General features: G+C 38.8%; 1 protein-coding gene across 2 annotated transcripts; it reads right to left on the reverse strand.

Annotated features, from left to right (window-relative positions):
• Positions 1–3,548: 3,548 nt before the first annotated feature.
• adnpb (activity-dependent neuroprotector homeobox b) lies at positions 3,549–20,733 on the reverse strand. 2 transcript variants are annotated; one of them, XM_067446383.1, is made up of 5 exons: positions 19,467–20,733; positions 16,197–16,469; positions 11,728–11,843; positions 7,149–7,241; positions 3,549–7,060 (listed from the first exon to the last, which is right to left on the reverse strand). In XM_067446383.1, exons 3-5 carry the CDS (start codon positions 11,833–11,835, stop codon positions 4,244–4,246), a joined length of 3,018 nt encoding a protein of 1,005 aa, XP_067302484.1. In that variant the 5' UTR covers positions 11,836–11,843; positions 16,197–16,469; positions 19,467–20,733; the 3' UTR covers positions 3,549–4,243. The 2 variants fall into 2 exon arrangements, with proteins under 2 accessions (XP_067302484.1, XP_067302483.1); XM_067446382.1 differs by lacking the exon at positions 16,197–16,469 and having other exon boundaries at positions 19,467–20,732.
• Between the last annotated feature and the right edge of the window lie 298 nt (positions 20,734–21,031).

The raw sequence follows: 21,031 nt of genomic DNA on the forward strand, positions 1-21,031 counted from the left end.
TGGACATGGTCAGCAATAATACTCAGGTAGGCCGGGGCATTTAAACAATGCCCAATTGCTACTAAATGTCACAACAGAAATAATGAACTACTATACCAGTCAATGTTTTTCCAATCTTCTATTGTCCAATTTTGGTGAATATGTGGGAATTGTAGCCTCATTTTCCTGTTCTTAGCTGACAGGAGTGGCACACATTGTGTGTTCTTCTGCTGCTGTAGCCCATCTGATTCAAGGTTTGATATTTTGGATATTGGATACTGGATATTTTCTCTTTTTCTGACCATTCCCTGTAAACCCTAGAGATGTTTGTGTGTGAAAACCCCAGTAGATTAGCAGTCTACTTCATATACTCAGACCAGCCCGTCTGGCACTAACAACCATGCCACATACAAAGTCACTTAAAGGAACACTCTACCGTTTTTAGAAATAGGGCTCAATCAACTCCTTTGCTACATTTAGATATGTGGGCAAATGCATTTTTGTCTCAGTGCATGCATTGTTTTAGTTTGGCAGGATCGCTGCTAGCTTAGCTTAGCATAATGAATAGAATCCTATGTTGCCCTGAGTAAAAGTGATCCAAAAAGAACCCGGCTCTCATCCTCACGTCCTGCGGCTGTTGAGCGATCGCAATGTGTTGCGAGATATCTCTGCGCCCAAGTAGCAGCGCTTCACCTGTGCTTCCCCATAATATAGTCCCAAGTCAATATCTGCCTAGGAAATTGCCTAGTCTTAATCTGCATCCCCATTTGTACTCGTTGGGAACACACAGGCCACAAGACGTAATTAGGTGGTTTTTTGTTTGTTTTGGGATCACTTTTACTCAGGACATGATAGCTGGCAACATAGAATTCCATGCTAAGCTAAGCTAGTGGCATCCCCGCCAAACTAAAACAGTGCATGCACTACGACAAAAATGCATATGTCCATCTAAATGGAAAGAAGTAAGGAAAGAAGTTGAATAAGCCCTATTTCTAAAAACAGTGGAGTGTTCCTTTAAATAACCTTTTCCCATTCTGATGATCAGTTTGAACTTCAGAAGATCCTCTTGACCGTGTCTACATGCTTGTGTCTACAACTTTTTTGTGCATTTTGGCAGCACAGGTAAAAATCTGAACCATCAGTTACCATTAGTAAAAATGTGAACATTACCTACTAAAACCATACTGACATACATTCAGATAAGAGTTAACTATAAATAAAAATGGTCGATTTTAATCAAATACTGGTGATTTGGTTTTGTTTGTGACCTCCCTACAAATTTGCTGGTTTATGTTTTTTGCATCAGATTTCAGGCATGTGCAGCAGTTTCTGTACTGAGAGCCAGGCCCTCTCCACTAGAAGTGGCAGAGCCTCTCTGTGACTGTAGGAGGCAATATAGAGTTTCCCCACAGACTTTCTCATGATCTATCCTCCTTCCCCTCCCCCATTTTGATACTGCTCTGTGGACATGCACAGGCCTCCATCAGCCAGCCTGATGGGTCTCTTTTCAGTCTCTCTCAGTCAGTCCCAACCCTCTCACACCCACTAACTGGAGCACACATGCTGCGTTTTCCCACTCAGACTAGCATAGCAGAAAAAAAGTCATTCTTTTAGAGTGACAGTGCAGTCATATCATCCCTCCATTTTGAAACCTCATTCAATATATTCTATTTTCTTAATAGTCATGAGTAGATTGACCTTAGGGCCACAATCCAGTACAATTCATGGCACGTATCTCTAGCATTAATGACAAATACTGTATATTTAAATTAATTCAAGTTCATTTCAGACGCTTCTAGTTATATTTACACACACCTAAATAATCCTTTTATAATTTGGATTGATGGCATAGTCTGCTTGAAGATCCTTCTCTATTGATCCACTGAGCTCGATCTGAAAAAAATATTCGATTTTAGGAGATTATTTTAGTAGACCAGTTTCCAAAGTTATCAAGTTTTTCATATTTTCATTTAAAAAAAGACTTTGCATTCATAACGCTATATATTGTTATAATACCTTTTCAGTAAATGACAAAAAAAAATGAATGCTGCTGCGAGGCTGTAAATTTGCCATATTCTTCTCTTCTGACCCATGTAATCAATGAACTTACTATTTTTTGGCTCTTTTGTTAATTTGTGGAAACTCAAATGGAACTACATAAATTATATTTGCTGTTGTCTTCCATTCACCGCTAGTTTACCCAACTATGACAACTTCCGCTTGTAAGAACGGAGGAAAAATGATTTAAACTCTTGTAACTACTCTGTTGCATTAAAAATACCTTGCACACATTCAGAGTGCTGTGATCCGTATAATGTTTATACACTTTATGTCTTGCAAATGTGCCTATTTATTTACAACTCATGTCTAAATGAACCATAAACTGGCCAGTGGACAAGACGGATTTCTGCTAAAAAGCTCTCTTGATATACATCAACTTTATTTTGCATTTAGTCATTACGGTGTGTCATCAAGTAATCATGCAGTGGTTTTCTCCGGTCACTGCGCATGCGCTTAATTTTTGTTCAGCACATGTAAACAAATAATTTTTGTAATGCACTTGTAAACAAATATGTGAATCTGATTGGAAAATGAAGGGTTCATAAGTAGATCAATATCTGAAATTGGATTGTTTTCATTGTGAGTTTAAAGTAAAAGCCTGTTTTTCAACTTGTTCCCCCTCTTTGCACTTGTCATTAAAATACCCTTTCTAACAATCTAGTAAATATTCCATTTCCCTTCACAATTTTATATTACAGTGATGAAATGCGTTGTGACAATCTTTCATGCTGACTTACGTAAAGCAAAAGCTATAATTACATCTAAGTAAACAAATGCTACCTACACTGTTTTAAACAAAATCTAATTAAATCGCTATTACTATATTTTTAGTCCATAAAGTCTCACATTCTAATAATGAAAATGTGCAGCTTCCTTACAAACTTTGCCCATGCAAATGAAGAACGGCAAGATCGGAGAATTGAGTCCTAAGTGTTGAGAACAGTGTTACTCTAATTATCAGGCCAACCTACACAAATTTTCAGAGAAAATTATACATCATACTGTACACTAGTCATAAAAAAGGGAAGAAGAAAAAAGAAAAATCCCCCCTGAAATGTTTGCAGCATTCCAAACCAGCAAAACCAGAAAGTCAAAGGGAAGTAGAAAAAGACAAAGATACTAGAGACTGACCAGGGTTAGAAGCATTGTGAGATGGACAATACAGCACTTTATTGTTCAGAAATGCTTGCAGTGACAAAGAAAAATAGAATAAAGGGGATAAACAAAGCAAAAACAACAGACAACATAAACTGGAGATCACAAATTTAAACATACAGAAAGCTGTGAAAGAGATGCTCATTCTGAATCCCAGGTCACAAAAAAAAGTGCTAAAAAAGGAAATAGCAGTCAGGGGAGGCTGAACCAAACACAGGCTAGTCTACTTAGCACAATGCTACAGTGGTCAATTTAACTGCAAAATACTCTTACTTAAGAGCAGATGTGGATGTATAGAAAGCTGCTCTGGAAGCAAAACACAAGTTACACGATGGTGAATATATTTATAAAAAAAAAAAAAGGCTTCAATTATAAACAGGCAAAACAAAAGCAGGAGGTTATGTTCTTTTATTTTGCATTATTTATACTTGGATATATTTTTTGCAAAATGCTATACTTTTGTTAATAAAAGTAAACAGGAAAAACAGCCACCGAAGCCACATCCATCGTCTATGTGAACCAATGTAGAGCATTATGAACATTAAGAGTGAGCACAAAAAGTATAGAAAATCTTTTTTTTTAATCAGTGAGTACACCTACACATATCTAAAAGACTGTACAAATATACACTACCAATACTATATTATAACATTAAATTTAATAATACCTGTCGGTTCTAATAAACACTCCTGCCAAAATAACGGCTGAATGAACATGAACAAGTATGGTTGTTTCTGGGTGAAAAAAGAACGAACTGAAGGCAAATCATGTATTGTTTGGTGAATGTTGATCGTTTTCTTTCCCTATCCTGAGGTCAACCCCAGCTACACAAATCACACAATTTGCATTCATAATTCAAACTTATGAAGCATGACCTTTTTTGCCTTTCTCAAATGGCTTTAGGTGTTGAGGGAAAAGCAAATCCTTATAGCTACCATCTGTAATGTAACCAAGGTCCAGATTCAGAAGTTCAATGAGGCAGCATTGTTGATGTACATCAAAGTACAGCAATAGTATACATGTGCATTTTATAAACCCTGTCCAGAATTTAGACCTGTTGCTTGGTTAACTGAGTCTCTGATTGTTCAAGCTTCTTTGTTATACCTGACTGACAGTCGCCCTTTTGTTGCCTTGTTTCATTTAACAAGTCTTTCAAGCCATAGCCGTTTTCACTTTGGGCGTCCTCCCTGATGTCAGAGTCACTGCCATCCACTTTATCATTTGTCTCTGGTTCCTCACTACTAAGCAACTGTGCATTTAGACTAGCATTTTGCACATTCACCTCATTATCGCTGTCTGAGTCCACAGCAATTGGTTCAGAATTGACAGGTGCTCCAGGTTTTAAGGTGCTCTTCACCGAATCATTGCAGTTGCTCCCCACAATGGCATTTTGACCATTTGAGTAAAGCGAGGCTTTGACGGAACCCCTTGTTAGCGTCCCATGCTTCTGCTGTAGGTCACCATTGGTTTTAGCTATTTGCCGAAAGCGAATGGCATTAGCAGATCGGCCTATGCGATACTTAGTAGTTCGTCTTTTATGGTCATGTTTCTGGTTCTCAAAATAGCACTTTGAGTCAAACTTAATGGGATGATGCAAATCTACAATGTCTTGCATTTTAAATCCCAGCAGGACCCGAGTGTTTAACGTTTCACAATTCAGCATACATCTCCTCCTTCGATTAGAAAAGTGGCTCGCAATGTCAGATTTCCAAAGCCAGAGACTGGACGCAAGCTTCTCCACCTCTCGGCGAGTGGGGTAAGGCTGCTTGTTGAAGTACTGAGTGAGAAAAGCTTTTCGTGTCTCGTAGGACTCATTCTCATAACCCTTCGGGTCCAAGGCAAATACTACAGGTTCATCTTGTTTGTCAGTTGAAAGTGGTGGGCTATGCTCAGTCTGGTCATCGGTTCCAGATTTTCTTCTCTTTGGATCTGTTTGGTCGAAATTTGCTAAACCTGACCGTTTGAGACCAGCGCCCTGGGCCTGCGCAACTCTTGCAGAGGGAGCAGGCCGGCCGTTTTGAGTTTTGCTGACACCCCGGCAGTGCACTAGATGCAAAGTGATAGTGGAAGCCGTCATGTTACTAGTGTAGACCCCAAGGCAATGGATACACTTGTAAGTCAACTTCTTCTCCACAGGATGAACTGTTTGTATAACTTGATGGCGGTCACGTAAGTGGTGAGCTAGAGAATCTGAAATAGGTCCCTTAAGAATTGAGAAGCAGAGAGGACAAAGTGTTTTGCCAACATCCTTCTTATAAGGTACAGCCGCTTGTGGTATAGCTTTAACCGGAATGGCGTCTGAGGCATCTGAGGGTATCTTTGGGACATGTGAAGTAACCTGTTTATTCACCTGCAATGATGGTGGTAATGTGTTATTTTGGGCATGGAATGCCACAGATTCTTCTGGGGCATCCCGCATGTTATATGTGGTGACGATTAGTTGCACATTCTTGGGATTTCCCTGCTGAAGCGTGAGGTCAAAAGTAAGTGGGGAGTCTGTCCGTGGCCCGACGGATTCATTGGGATGTACACCTCTCATGTGCGTGACCATTTTTTCCACATCATTGAACGTGGCCCTGCAGTGCGGGCAAGATAAGCCATGTATTAACATGTGATTAAGAAGCGTGTCGCTGGGTAAGTAACGGTTGCAGTATAAGCATTTACTGGTAAAGTTGTGAATTTTCATGATGTAGTTGGCCACCGCCGGTACCTTTTCTGCTTTGTGCTCCTTTTCAAAATGTGAACTATACACGTTTTCTGGAAAGAGCTCATTGCAGATGGTGCAGATCTTCCACTTCTGAGTGTAAGATGTGCCGATGACAGAGTTGCCCTTCTTGGAGGTAACAGATGACACCGTAGTAGCTGCTGCCTGAACTCGAGAGTTCAGTTGAGGGATCTTTAGTATGGAAGTGGATGCAGATGCAGAAACCGAACTGCGGAGACTAGCAGAAAGCTGTGGTTTGCTTGTTTGAGACTGCTGTGGGATTGAGAGCTGAACCTGTTGTCCTCCAATAGTCAAGGACTGCGTAGTCCCTGGCTTCAGACCAAATGCCCCCTGTTTCAGATGAACACCTGACAGGAGACCACTTGAGTTCAAACTTCCTTTAGGAATGACAATCCGGCTCAGCTGCTGAGTGGATAAAGGCCGTACCCCAGTCACTACTGTACCCTTTGGCATTACACCAATGATGCCCTTATCCCCATGAGCTTTAGGTGATACCATAATCACAGGCTTCGCCCGAGGTACCACTACATTGGTGTGTCCAATCATGGCAGTAACTTGATAACCAATGCGCTCATGGTCCTCAATGACATGCTGCACAAGGGCTTCATAGGTACGGGGTACAAAGAGGCACCGTTTGCAGTGGATGGCTGTGCTCGTACTGTTGGCACCACCAGAATCAGCACTGCTCCCTGTACCAGAGCCTGCTGTTGTCCCATTGGGTGGTATCTTCTCACCAGGCCTAACCAAGTACGGTGCCGCTACATGTTGAAAATGTTCCCGGTAGATATGCTTTCTCACCACATTATATAGTGGGTCCCTGTAAGTGCATTTCTTGCAGTAGTACACTGCTTGCTCTATATTATCACGTGTCTTATCCAGTCGAACACCATCTTTTAAACCAACCCCTGCTCCCTGAGGTCCTCCAACATTTTGGCGCACCACATTGTTGGGCATATGAAACAGTCTGATGTGTGTCTCCAAAGTCTTTTTGTTCCCATTGTAGGTGCAATAGGGGCAGTTCAGGAGAATGCGGTTTTCGAAGTCCTCACTGTGCACATTACGAAAGTGACTCTTGTAGGCAGAGAAAAACTTGGAGGAGAATGTACATCCTGAACAACAGAACGGCTTTGAGCGGTACTCCTAAGACAGGATATGGAAAAAAATATAGATATGCTCAAGAACAAACAGTATTTTCCTTTCTTTAAGTAACACTTAAGATACTACTCACTTGTGATTTGGTCATTGAGGGATCCCACATACACACATCATCCCATACGGTGTTTTTAATGTAAAACTCATTGGGAACAAAGTCCTTATAGTCCTGGAGGGCAAAAAGAAACAATACAATAAATATCAAGGCAATCTCAAGTCTTCAAGAAGAATTGTATTATACAATTCTGTACATGTACTCCGGTGCAAAAAGAGAAAAGTGTAGAAATAGTGAATAGACAACACAAATCAAATACAGTGAGTAGTATTAGAACAGGTTCACATGTAGGGCTGGGTGATAAAGCTAAAACATTTTTTTAGAAATTATATACTGATTAACACAGGAAGCATTTGCAAATAGCCAGTTACACAACAATTAAATGAAAAGAATAAGGATCTGGTTAAAAAGAAATAAAAGCTTATTTTCCATCTGATGGTTCTTCACTAAACTAACACATCACATTCTATTTTTATTTAAATGTAACCAACACGTGCATTAAGAAATGACTGTCACATTCACAATGTTGTTTAATTTTTATTAGCAGCAAAACTTAAACGAAGTGTATGTAAGATTGTGGCCAAAACTGGTACTGCATTCACTATCCCCTCTCCCCCTCCCCCGACTCGAGGTTGCCAGATAGGCTGCAGGATCCAGCAGGAATGTTTGTAGCTGCAGCATAGACCGTAAAAAAATATGGACGACTCGACATCATCCGTTTCCGCTTGGCAGATTTGAAGCTTTTAGGCGGCCTGCACAGCACGGACATCTTGGGACCGAGTCTGCGCAGTAGCGATTTCGGGACCGGAGTTGCGCAGTAGAGCGCAGGAAGTAGAGCAGGAAGTACAGCTGCGATATCAAAAGCCCACCCACACTCTCGCAGATGCAGAACAATGAATTATGTTGGTGTGAAATAAACAGTTATGGAAATGTAGAAATTAAAGCTAAAGCTCCAATTTACTCCCAAAAATTTCGAAAAAAGTCAGTTAGTGCCTCAGTGACAACTTCACTCAGAGAAGCCGTCAGTCTCAGCTGTCAATCATGATGTTACACCCCCCGTTTTTATAGCATCAAATAACTAACTCAAACTAAACTTATTTTAAAAACAAACACTTGAAATGAAATCATTGTGATGATAACTGCCTTCAGTGACAAACTAACTTTGGGGAAAAAATATTTGAAGGGTAATTTTATTATTTAGTTTGCCTCGCGTCCATTAGAAACACAGAGGGGCGGCTATACTGGGACCGGTCACCGGGGGGCGATCGAGGCACGAAAGCTTCAGTAAATGAGAGGGAGACTGCAGGCTTGAGCTGCAGCTGTGGTAACTAGAGCAGACCTGGCAACCCGTATGCTTTATTTCTTAAGAGTTTTATTGGGCCTATTATAATCAAAAGAAAACAGCAGTAGATACATAATTGCACTGTTAACATTTAAAAAAAATCTAAATTAAAAAGTGAATGGTAAAAAAAAAGATCACTATTGGCCGATAGGCACATTCTATGACATCCATAGTCACTAAAATTGTTTCATTAACCATAAAAATTCACATCCAACACACATGTAAACAGTATACAGATGAAGCTTTTGCACCATGTTCTGCTGCTTTAACTTTTTGAATTAGTCAAATTTGGCCCACATGCAGTTGACATGATTGTGAACAAGCTCAAACATGATTTTATTAACTATAATATACTATTCATCATGTCAAGCATGAATAATCTTTATTTTCAAAATCTCGTTTCTTCAAAATGTGAAGAATGTATTTTGTGATATCATGTTTTTTTGTTGTTTTTTTGTAGAGTATTAAAGTCAACAAAGAGCTTACATATCACTTAAGGCTGATTTATACTTCTGTGTTGGACCTACGCCGTATCCTCTACGCCGCAAGTTACGTGTTTCTGCGTTGTTGTCCGGGTCAATGTGCAATTACACATGCAAACCACTAGTAGGCAGTGTCCACGGGCATGTTGATGGTAACCCCCATACTCAAGGCAAAAGCCGAAGAAGTGGCTTGTAGTGATGGGATGTTCGGTTCTTTTCCACGAACCGGTTCTTTCGGACAGTTTGTTTCAATGAACTGGTCAAAAAAAAAAAACGGATCACCAGTTCTTTTACATCCTTACGTAATGACGTAATTTCTATCATCCCGGCGAATGAAAATACATTCAAACACATTCATATACAGTATTTTTAATCAAAACTTAGTATAGTAATAATTATTATTGTCATTATCATTCTCTTGGATACATTTTTTTTCATTTATGTTTTGCAAAATCACTCAATACAACCACTGTTGTGCAAACACTGATGTTTTACATAGATTAAATAAACTTACATTAACATAACATAAACTTACATAAATCCTCGGCTCACCCGTGCTCATATTATAAGCATCAGTTGTCCGAGAGAAACAGCATAAGCTGTCCGAGAGAAACACGTATGCTCAGTATATATGCTCATCAGTTCTCAGAATCGAACATGTCTGAAAGACTAAATGTATCCGATAGAAACGGTTCTCGATTCTGTACTGGTGATCCGAGAACCGTTGCAATCCGTTCCTGACTGGAGAACCGCTGTAGCAGTAGGCAATATGTGTGCTGAGCTGCGAACTACTGCAAGCTGAATATGTATACATTCTGAAATGTGTATCGACTTAGAAATTAAATAAGAAAAAAGCTGTTCATGAAAATAGCATGCATTGATAAAACAAATAAATGTTTAGTTTGACCGCTTTACAATCTATTGTGTTTCTAAACTTTAAAATATTAGTGATAAGATAGCTTTATGTGATGATGTTTCCAAACGTGATTCATTTTTTACTTTTAAAACCTGCATTTCGTTCCTCTGAACAAATAACTTGCATGCTCAGCTCATCGGTTCTCAGTATCGAACGTGTTCGACAGAAACGTTTTTCGATTCTGTACTGATGATCTGAGAACTGTTGTACGTTTGGTTATACGCGCATGCTCAGTATTAGCTGCTCGTGAGTTCTCATCAGTTCTCTGAGCAGAACATGTCTCAGTTCAGTGAACTGTTGGAGTTACAACATATACTTCAAGATATTAGTTTATTTCTAGTCAGAGGGACTGTCATTTTACAGCACGTGTTTTGAAACAATTAGCATTTAATTTCATATCACCTCACGTATTGGGGTGTACAATAGTGATGATTATGTGATGTGGAGTACCATTCATTCACATTAATAATTGCATGACAATTTGTAAGATTCTTCTTATTCTTATTAGTAATGATACTTATTGTTATTTAGAAGAAGAATGTCGTTATTATTTATTTCATTATTATTATTATTATTTAAAAGAAGAAGAACGTCATTTTTATTATTTTGTCAGTCTGAATTGTTTTCAGTCCCAGTCCGTGCGCAGCTGCCGGGCCTAACCCTGAACCGTCAGGTAAAACGCACAGGCTCGCAACTGGAGGAATTACATGCCTACAAATCAAATGCTTTGGTAAAGTCACACAAATGAAATGTTTTTTTGTTTTTTGAATGCTACGTTGTTGTTGTTTTTTACAGTGGGTGATAATATAGCATATCTTTGTCAGTGCGTTTTGTGGAGTTAGGAATTGTTTTTCTGTGCATTTTCGCACTAACTCAAAACCTCCTGAACTGACTTAGGATTTGAGCGTGCCGTACGCCAACTTCCATATTGATAAATCTCAAAGTCACCGTGGTTTTGGGTGTACGCTGGAAATTTGGTGTACGCACTTTTGATAAATGAGGGCCATTGTGATGTGTCCCTGTTCTTGAGATACAATTACTGATTAACATATTTGGTTTTAATGAGAAAATAAACTATACACAGTGGATCTATGTATTTATTCACTAACAAAGAATTTCTGTTATATAGCAGATAAAGGATGAAACTATAATTTCTGGACGCATGCACTCCTATCGCAGATTTATTTATAGACCTGAGAGCAGGGTTCTGGCAGACCAATCACAGCACTTCAATTGACGCTTGGTTACATTTTTGGAGAGGCGCACGTCAGGGTACGTCATAGGGTACGCGCACCACACAGCCTACGACGTAGCTATGGTCACTTGACCCAGAAGTATAAATTGGACTTTACTTTGCACCACTGCCACATTTTCTACAGTAATTGTTGTTATCTTGTAATAATTAATTTAATGAGCTCATTGTTTCTTTTGTATTCTATTATCTTAGAACTTACTGAAATATGGACATTACTTGGACAGTCATCTCTGATAACAGATCGAAATTGTAATGAAGAGTAGACATGCATTTTCTGTAAGCCTGCTTTAAAATGATATGTATTGTGGAAAAGTACTACACAAATAAACAAATAAGTTTGGATGATCAGGATTGGCCAATCTTGATGACAAGAAATCAGTAGTCGGTATCAGCTGCAAAAACCCTGATCAGAGCATCCTAGTAAAAAACGTATCAAAAAGCTGGTTGGCCACAAATTTCACAGCTACAGAACAAGTAGCACTGTGACACTGAAAGTAATGTGGAAACAAAATAATTTGGAGCCGTTTTAAGGTAAATCAGATGGTCCATGTAGTACTTTTTTGCCTATGTAGACATTTAACAAGTCAAACATCAAATTTACTTACATCAATGTGCTCCCTGCAAAACTCCAAGCCAATGTCACCCAGCACTTTTTTCACATTTTTTCTAGCTCTCCTTAGACTGCTGATGTTGTTAACTGGGAGTTGAAACATTCTGCCACCTGAAATGCATCATATTATTACAATCACGAAAGATAATACATATTTTGTATTGTTTGAATAAATAACAAGAGAACAATACATCATCATCATTGATTGGTTATATAATAAATTAATTTCACTGTGACACTATCAATCTGACCATTTAAATGTACCCTAATCCAAACCATAAAAAAGTCAGAGAAATGGTCACGAGGAGAGAAAATGGTCTAAAGCACAACAAATGAGTCAGTCAGCATCTTTATCTAAGTCCTCGTCACAGCCTGCAAAAATGAGCTGAATGCTAAACACAAAACACAAAAGGCCAACTTACTTGACACATAACCATAATTACTCACTTATTTTACAATAGTGTTTTAACTTTTAATACCTTATGTCTTCGCTAACACATTTATATACATGAATGACATTCAGATGAGACATCTCACAACAGTAAACTAATTTGGAGGCTTTGTATGGTGACAATGTAATTATCATCAAAGAAACTTCTACAAATGAGAATGTCAATGAGAATAAGGTTAAATACACGAGGCAACAATTAAAGAAATCAACCTCTGTATACATATCCAGTGAGGAAAATAAGTATTTGAACACCCTGCTATTTTGCAAATTCTCCCACTTAGAAATCATGGAGGGGTCTGAAACCGTCATCGTAGGTGCAGGTCCACTGTGAGAAACACAATCTAAAAATAAAAATCCAGAAATCACAATGTATGAGTTTTTATGACTATTTATTTGTATGATACAGCTGCAAATAAGCATTTGAACACCTGAGAAAACCAATGTTAAAGCTACACTGTGATATTTTCCCCCATCTAGTGGTGAAAAGCTATATGACCATCCAGAGAATAATAGTTTCTGTTCCTCTCAATTACAATTTCGTTTCAACTCCTACGGTGGCCGATTTAGTCCAAGATTAACATGGCAATCCCCCTCTTCACATTCAACACGGTGCCATCGAGTGTTAAAACGCGAAAGGCGAAGCTTGAATTTACGGGTATGCCCCTCTTTGGCTAATGTACTTTTAGGATGAAGGGGCAACATGGCGACCTGCATTCGAACCCCTCACCCGTATGTATTTTCAATGGCATATTATAAACTTACGAGAATACTTTATTACTTGAAAGAAGTAAATATACATTAATGAGCACATATATTTTTGAAAGAACTAAATGTTTTAGCTAAGAATAAACTAAAGTTACACAGTGTAGCTTTAATATTCACTAAAGCTACACTGTGTAACTTTTTTTAGTTTATTCTTAGCTAACAACACTTAGTTCTTTCAAAAATATATGTGCTCATTAATGTATATTTACTTATTTTAATATTTAATATTCTAGAGAAGATCCACACAGAGATGGGCCTGGACATGTGCTGGTTTAAGCAGGGGAACCTTCCGTACCATGCATGATTTTAAGCCATGACGTCTTAGTGTATTACCAACAGTAACCTTGGAAACAGAGGTCCCAGCTCTTTTCAGGTCATTGACCAGCTCCTCCCGTGTAGTTCTGGGCTGATTTCTCACCCTTCTTAGGATCACTGAGACCCCACAAGGTGAAATCTTGCATGGAGCCCCAGTCCAAGGGAGATTGACAGTCATGTTTAGCTTCTTCCATTTTCTAATGATTGCTCCAACATTGGACCTTTTTTCCACTAAGCTGCTTGGCAATTTCCCCGTAGCCTTTTCCAGCCTAGTGGAGGTGTACAATTTTGTCTCTAATGTCTTTGGACAGCTCTTTGGTCTTGGCCATGTTAGTAGTTGGATTCTTACTGATTGTATGGGGTGGACAGGTGTCTTTATGCAGCTAACAACCTCAAATGTGCATCTCATTTAGGATAATAAATGGAGTGGATGTGGACATTTTAAAGGGCGACTAACAGGTCTTTGAGGGTCAGAATTCTAGCTGATAGACAGGTGTTCAAATACTTATTTGCAGCTGTATCATACAAATAAATAGTTCAAAAATCATATATTGTGATTTCTGGATTTTTATTTTATTTTTTAGATTATGTTTCTCACAGTGGACATGCACCTACGACGACAATTTCAGACCCCTTCATGATTTCCAAGGGCGAGAATTTGCAAAATAGCAAAGTGATCAAATACTTATTTCCCTCACTGGATATGGTGGTCTATATGATTGATCCAAACTAACTGACACAACCTTACATACTGTTTTGTTAAAGAGGAACTAAATGCATTGATATTTTATACAGTTATGAGATCACAATAAACTTTAAACACACTACCATTCAAAAGTTTGGGGTCCGTAACTTTTTTTATGTTTTTGAAAGAGATATCTTATGCTCACCAAAGCTGCATTAATTTGGCAAAAAATACAGTAAAACAGTATTACTGTGAAATATTACAATTAAAACACCTTCTTAATTTGATTATATGCAAATATTTATCCCTGTAAAATCAAAGGTGCATTTTCAGCATCATTACTCCAGTCTTTAGTGTCACATGAATCTTCAGAAATCATTCAGATACGATGATTTGCTGCTCTAGAAACACTTTTTATTATCAATACTTAAAACAGTCGTGTTGCTTAATATTTTTGTGGTAACCATGACACTGTATTTCAGGAATGTTGGTGAATAGAAAGCATTTATTTGAGCATTTTTTTGTCTTAACTCACTTTTGATGCATCTTTGTCTAATAAAAGTATTCATTCACTTAGTATTCATGTAAACAGTCGGTTATGATTTAAGCGAACAATGTCAGTTGGGGAAAGAAGCCGAATGCGTGTCAATAGGATCCGTGCATTAGGTCTTAAAGTGACAGGCGGCTAATACAGTAAACCTGCTGCTGTCTGTCAAACAATAAAATAAAAAAACTAAATTACTCCGTGCTCTTGACTGAATAACCTTTGTAGCTTTATTATGTATCAGCATTTATTTAATTCATGTGAAGACTATGGTTTTTAGATCTTATTTTTAATAACAAAGATAAATTAAAATAACCATCCTAGTTCAGGTGTCTTTGTTTATCTGGATGTTCTTGATATTCAGTTTTAGGTTGATATAACTAAATATTACCATGTCAAGCATAGAGTTTTTGGTATTTAAATATTTGCATTAGATTTTTTGTTTGTTTACATTGATGTTAAAATTATATTGTCAGATTTGTGACATAACATTGCTGTAGCAATGCTTTCCTTTCCTCTTTTTGAGTGTGCCTTTGAGTCTACGTGCTGATATGAGCAAATATCCAATGCACTAAAGTTAGGGGGGTGTTTACCCGCGTTTTAAAGCCTTGCCGGTTAAACATTTCATTTGCGTGCTTATGCACTGTTTAGATGGTTAACATATAAACACAGTAAGTTATGTCTTAAGTGAAAGTAAAATCGTGTGCGTTTCTATACGAGATGTGACCAGGTCTTCAATTGACAGCAGCCCAGCCTGAACCGCTTGTCCTTAAAGGGAAAGTTCACCTCTAAAATTATGTTAATAAAAAAAAGACCTTTAATACAGTAGCTTTTAATCAATGTTGTATATCGAAGGCCATGAGGTTTTAATTTTAGCCTACATTTATTCACTCAATTTCATACTTAAATGCTACTGTACATCTCTGAGCTGCCACTGTAAATCTTTATATAGGTATATTTTATATTATTCAATACACTGGGAATGTGTACAAGGGTCTTTTAAGTAAAGTTTTAAGTTTAAGTAAGGGTTTTCAAGTCTTTTAAGTAAAATAAAGAAAGAGTATTGCAATGAAAAAATTTCCCCTTAACCTTTTTCTGTTCCTGTCACCTAAGAGTAGAATATAAAATAAAAAAAACGAACCGAAAAACAGTGGTAAAAAAAACCAAGGTATGTATTGAACTGTGGACTAACTGTATTGTTGCATCCCTAATATATATATATATATATATATATATATATATATATATATATATATATATATATATATATCCCTAATATAACTATATTTTATATATATCATCTGTTTTACATGTAAAAACTAGAACATTTTAAATCATTCATGAAGTAAAAGAGCTTCAGTACATAATGCACCTGTACTCCTGGTTGGGATGGCACGGTTTCAAAATATGATCGCACAACCGAAAAACACATCCAACAAATCTGTGGCCAACATTCTACAGCATGAGGACTGCAGATCTGCACGCTAACAAATATAGTAAATAAAGAAATAAATGTGCACAACTGCAACGCTAAATAAAGACGATCCTACTGCAGCCCGCTTAAATGAGGTCAAAGTTCAACTAAGGTCAAAGGTCATGTACCTATCTGACCTGTCCTCATGGAAAACCGGCATCAGCTCTTGGCCTCACCGATGACAAGCATCGCACCATACACCCTGCTTGAACAAAGAGCAGCAGTCTCACTTGAATGGGGGCTCTCTCTCTCTTTGGTTAGGCGTTCCTCATCTCCTCACTGACTTTCTCCCATCCTTTGTAGATGGCGCTAGAGAACAGCTCTTCCTCCATGTTATATAAGCCTCTCCCTGTTCTGCCTGCCCTTTTTCCGCTCCCTTTTTTGTGCAGGCTTCTGCATTACAGCCTTGGAATGGCGCCTCCTGTTGAGGCAACAGCAGAGGCCAGTGCATGGAAAGCCATATCTGCAGTGTCTGCTCTGGGTGGAGGTTATTTGATGATCCCCTAGAATGCAGATGACTTGGTATATATACACATATGCATGTACACAAGCAAATCTCAACGAATACAACTGAAAATTTAAATATATGTGATCTGTCACATTGTAATTAACAGCTCATGGCCATCCATAACCAAAAGCATGAACCCTGTGTTAAAGAGAAAAACAATGCTGTCAAATACTTTTAGCACCATCTGTTCATCTTAGGTCCAACACCACAGTTACAGTTGGAAAAGTACAATTGTGTGTGTATGTATTATATATCTAAATTCGACTTTAAGCATTGTGATTTGGTGAAGGACATCTATCCAAGGATGGTAACTAAAGTAGAGTCCACACTAACTATTCATAGACCAACAATTATTACAAGCTACATAGAGCAAAATCAAGTACACAACAGTGGCGAGGCCAGAAATTTTTAACTGAGTGGACCTTGGTGGAATAGGGTGGACCTCAATGACTACTCTCAAATTACACAAATTAAACAATATGGGACAAAATCACTTGACAGTAAATATAAGCTATATATGATTTATTTTTTGCCAACAAATTCATATAATTCATATATGCAAAATTAATTTATAACAAGCAGCTACAAAGCCTATTGCAAGGAAGACAAATATAGATATTGTGCTGCTATATGACCACTAACAAGACATCAGTGTTCAGTAATTGGGTTCATTTTAAAATGGAATAACCAATTCTTGTCAACTAATGCAACTCAGTATAACTGTTATCAAACATGTATTTGCAGCTTAACCTGTGAGAATTTCGTCTCGTGTTATGCACCGTGGCCCGTGTTAAAAGTTTATTTCACTAGCAGACGTAAACTTATCTTCCCATCCCCTCAACAATACGCGATTGGCTAAACATTACTACTAAGCTTATTGATTGGCTGCTGCAATAAGTCAGCTATATGAAAATGTTTTCGCTCTACAGTAATTATTTTTTAATAGGGCTGTCAATCGATTAAAATATTTAATCGCTATTAATCGCATGATTGTCATGAGTTAACTCATGATTAATCGCAATTTAATCGCACATTTTTAGCAATTGTAAATCTAAAATTAAGTTTTTAATACTCTAATCAACATGAGTATGCTATGCATGCTTTATGCAAATGTACATTTATTATTAGTGAAACCATACTTATTCAATAATAATCAATACAGCATGAAGATTAGACGTATCAAAGGTCATAGATGTTTATTTAAGAAATTGTTCATGTCTCTTAAGCCTAAACTTAAAAATTAAGAGTAAGCAGTGATTTTTCTCATTTTAAGAATATAAAGGGAGTCTTTACACAGGCAGTTTAATTCAGAGCAGGGCACAGTTCGTATGAACAATTGGTAATGTGTACCAGTGAGCGCACCAGATCCACACCATACCTGGAGGAGGTCCATACTCCACGAGTAGGAATATAGTGCGGCCCCTTTAAGAGACGCGCGCTCCCTATTGAACTGCCGGTATTTTGCGTGTGCACGCCGAACTGGGCCGCGATTTACGTGGACAGTGTGAAGAACATGGACTCGGGAGCGCGCTTGTTCAGGGAAGTAACCTGTGCATTCGTTTTAGTCGATTGTAATGTATTTAGTTCAATAAAACAGGTGTACTGTAAGCGGTGATGGTGTTAATGATTTACCTCAGACATGAGCGAGAGTGAGCTGCAGTGCATCGCGCTCAGACTGCAGAGAATGTGCTCAGTGAAAAAAACGCACTTTTCTTTCTGAAGTCTAATAAAAGTTAAACAAAAAATGTGGTAGCTTAGGCTATGTGGTAGCTTATGTAGGCAATAACTGCACTTTTGGTTTAGAATATTAATGTCAACCCTTTTCTTTCCCTATTAATGTTTGCTGCTGCGTCTGACTGCTCTCACTTTTTCCAACTACGGGCTATGCCACGGATCAAACAGAAAATGCGCGCTGCGTTAATAAATTTAGTGCTGTTAAAATGAATTTGCGTTAACGCGTTATTAGCATATTTGACAGCCCTATTTTTTAATGAAACTTTTTTGTACGCGTTTAAGTGATTTGTGTTGTCACCTGGTTGTCACATAGGCATATTATTTTCTGCTATCACAATTTTTTTTTTTTTTGTCTGTTCTGATTGGGTGGGCCAGCCGTCAATCTGAGTGGGCCAGTGCCACCCTGGCCCTTATGTAGCCTCGCCCCTGGTACACAAGTGAATGACAACACACTGACGAGGAGAACAACTGACCAATTAGAGTCCAATAACAAGTCACACGTTGGACTGATCGGTTTGCTGACATGTCAAACGCGATCCAATCCAGTAAGCGCCAACTTTAGTTCGTTATTAGTAAAACTGCTAGTGCTTAATTGATATATAATAATTATATTCAAATAATGTATTCGCCCTCATGTTGTTCCAAACCCGACTTTCTTTTCTCCTGTGAAACACAAAAGGAGCTGGCAGGCAGAAAATGACAGTCTCACCATCCAGAGCATCTTTTTCCATGCAATAAAACTGAATGGTGACTGAGGCTGTCATTCTGACTAACATAAGACCTAATATTTCGTTTAGTATAGCAAACAACACCATGGGGGCGAATAAACGATGACATAATTCGTTTTATTTTTTAGTGGTGAAACTAAGTCCCTTTAACGGTTGATTCGTTGCAGTGCGAGCTATTCGTGACGAGTTAGCCTAACTGTCATAGCAAACGGATATAACGTTAATAGTGAACTGGAGTGAGTGGTCTGATTTAGGGTCTGTGTGTAAATGATAACCCCCCTTCAGGTAGGCTACTAAAACCTCAGTTACAGTTACGACTGAAAGAACACATAAAAACTTTTTAATTCACGACCTGAGTGAACTGCTCAACAAACTGTATGGCGCATACAATTAGCTAACGTTACATTTTCCACCTGAGGGTCGGGTTTACGTTAACGTTACTCCCTCGGGCTCTCACTTAAAAGCGAGTTAGCAGGTCTCTTAGTTGATTCGCATTCAGTTTCGTTCCCTAAACAGGAGAGAGAGTTTACCTGGCTCACGTTCCCGCAAGCTGCAGCCCGTAATGTCACTTTCCCGCCTCCCGAGTTGAGCGCCTCGTCCTCCGCTTCACGGACGGACACACCACGCCGAGAGAGGGAGCTCGACTCCTGTCACGGGCCGACCCAGAGCTGTCTGTTTGCCGGGAATGAGCTGCTGCAACTCATCTAGCACTGCCTGTGCTGGTCTACGGGGGTCCTGGAGGAAGAAGGAACGTCAACCGCCGAGCGCGTGCTGTGTTTGCGATGATGCACAGTCCGCTAGGCGCGCGAGGACGGTATAATTGACAGCAATTAGCGTAATCCGCCATCCACTTAAACAATACGACCCGGTCCAGTACCTATACTATCCAAAATGGCGTGTGAAAAAGGGCGGAAGTGACATGTGTGTTTGATTAGCATAAAAAAGCATTGTGCCGACGGAGAGGCGTTGGGTGTGGGATTATGTGGTGAGAGGTGTCAGACTACCACCAATCCAATATTTGCCCTCCACCTTAGTTTACCTGAAACGCACAAGTGTGTCTGTGCTTGCATATAACCTTTTATTAAATGCTTTCGATATTGGTGTAAACAGCCCCTGGATGCAGTTGCATGGGATGAACCTATAGGGTGCGCTATCGGCTGAAACTTGATTGGGTAGAGACGTATGCGTCAATTCTGCATCTGGTATCTACCCCCGCAGAGAGTCGGATGTATACAGTGCCTCAGTACTCAGCCAGCATCGGAGCATCATGCGCTCGGGTGGTGGCGCTGTACCGCGCTCATGCGCAACTCACCGGGACTACTTCTGCCTGTCAAGTGCTGGGGTTGCAGACTGTAAGCCATGGTGATTCCCCCACCCTGGGCCTTGTGCTCTGGAGTAATTCCCCCCTTGGTGGTAGCAGCAGCATCAAACTCACCCAGAGCAACTCCTTACATTACACAAGTTTGGTGTATCATTTGGGACTGAACACTCTAAACCCAGATAGGTGAAAATTGATAGAGTATAGACACTTACTACACTAGATTGATGGCAGTATCTCATTATAGGATGTAGCCTATTGTTTTCCTGTGACACTGACTGATGTGTGAAATTCAGTGCATAATTCAACCTTATCAGTGTGATCAGAAGTCCATTTAAGTTTTATAGGTATTATACATCCAGAATAAACGGAACAAGGAAAATAACAAATAATGCATCTCTGTAACCACTCAAAAAAGTACAACATTCGTTCTAAAGTAAAAAAATTTCAGACTGTTTTTACAATTTCACAAGCAGTGCAATAGGGCCAGTATTTTGGGTTTACCAAAGAATATTTAGTGAACTGTTCCTAAAATAACCTCATTTTTTTCTTAGTGTGAAGAACATTTTACAGGGCTCCAGACTAATTTTTTTTAATAGGAGTACTGTAAATTCTCCCTTACAAACCCTGAAATGAATACTGTAAAAACACTAAGGGCCAGATTTACTAATGACTTGCACCAGCACAAACCCTCTTTTTACTTTAAAACCTACTGTCAGGATTTACTAAATAGGCTACACGCAGTGAAAAATTAGCGCCGAACAGGACAGGGTTATT

The sequence above is a fragment of the Pseudorasbora parva genome, chromosome 6 (assembly GCF_024679245.1).
Source record: "Pseudorasbora parva isolate DD20220531a chromosome 6, ASM2467924v1, whole genome shotgun sequence".
Lineage (NCBI taxonomy): Eukaryota > Metazoa > Chordata > Actinopteri > Cypriniformes > Gobionidae > Pseudorasbora > Pseudorasbora parva.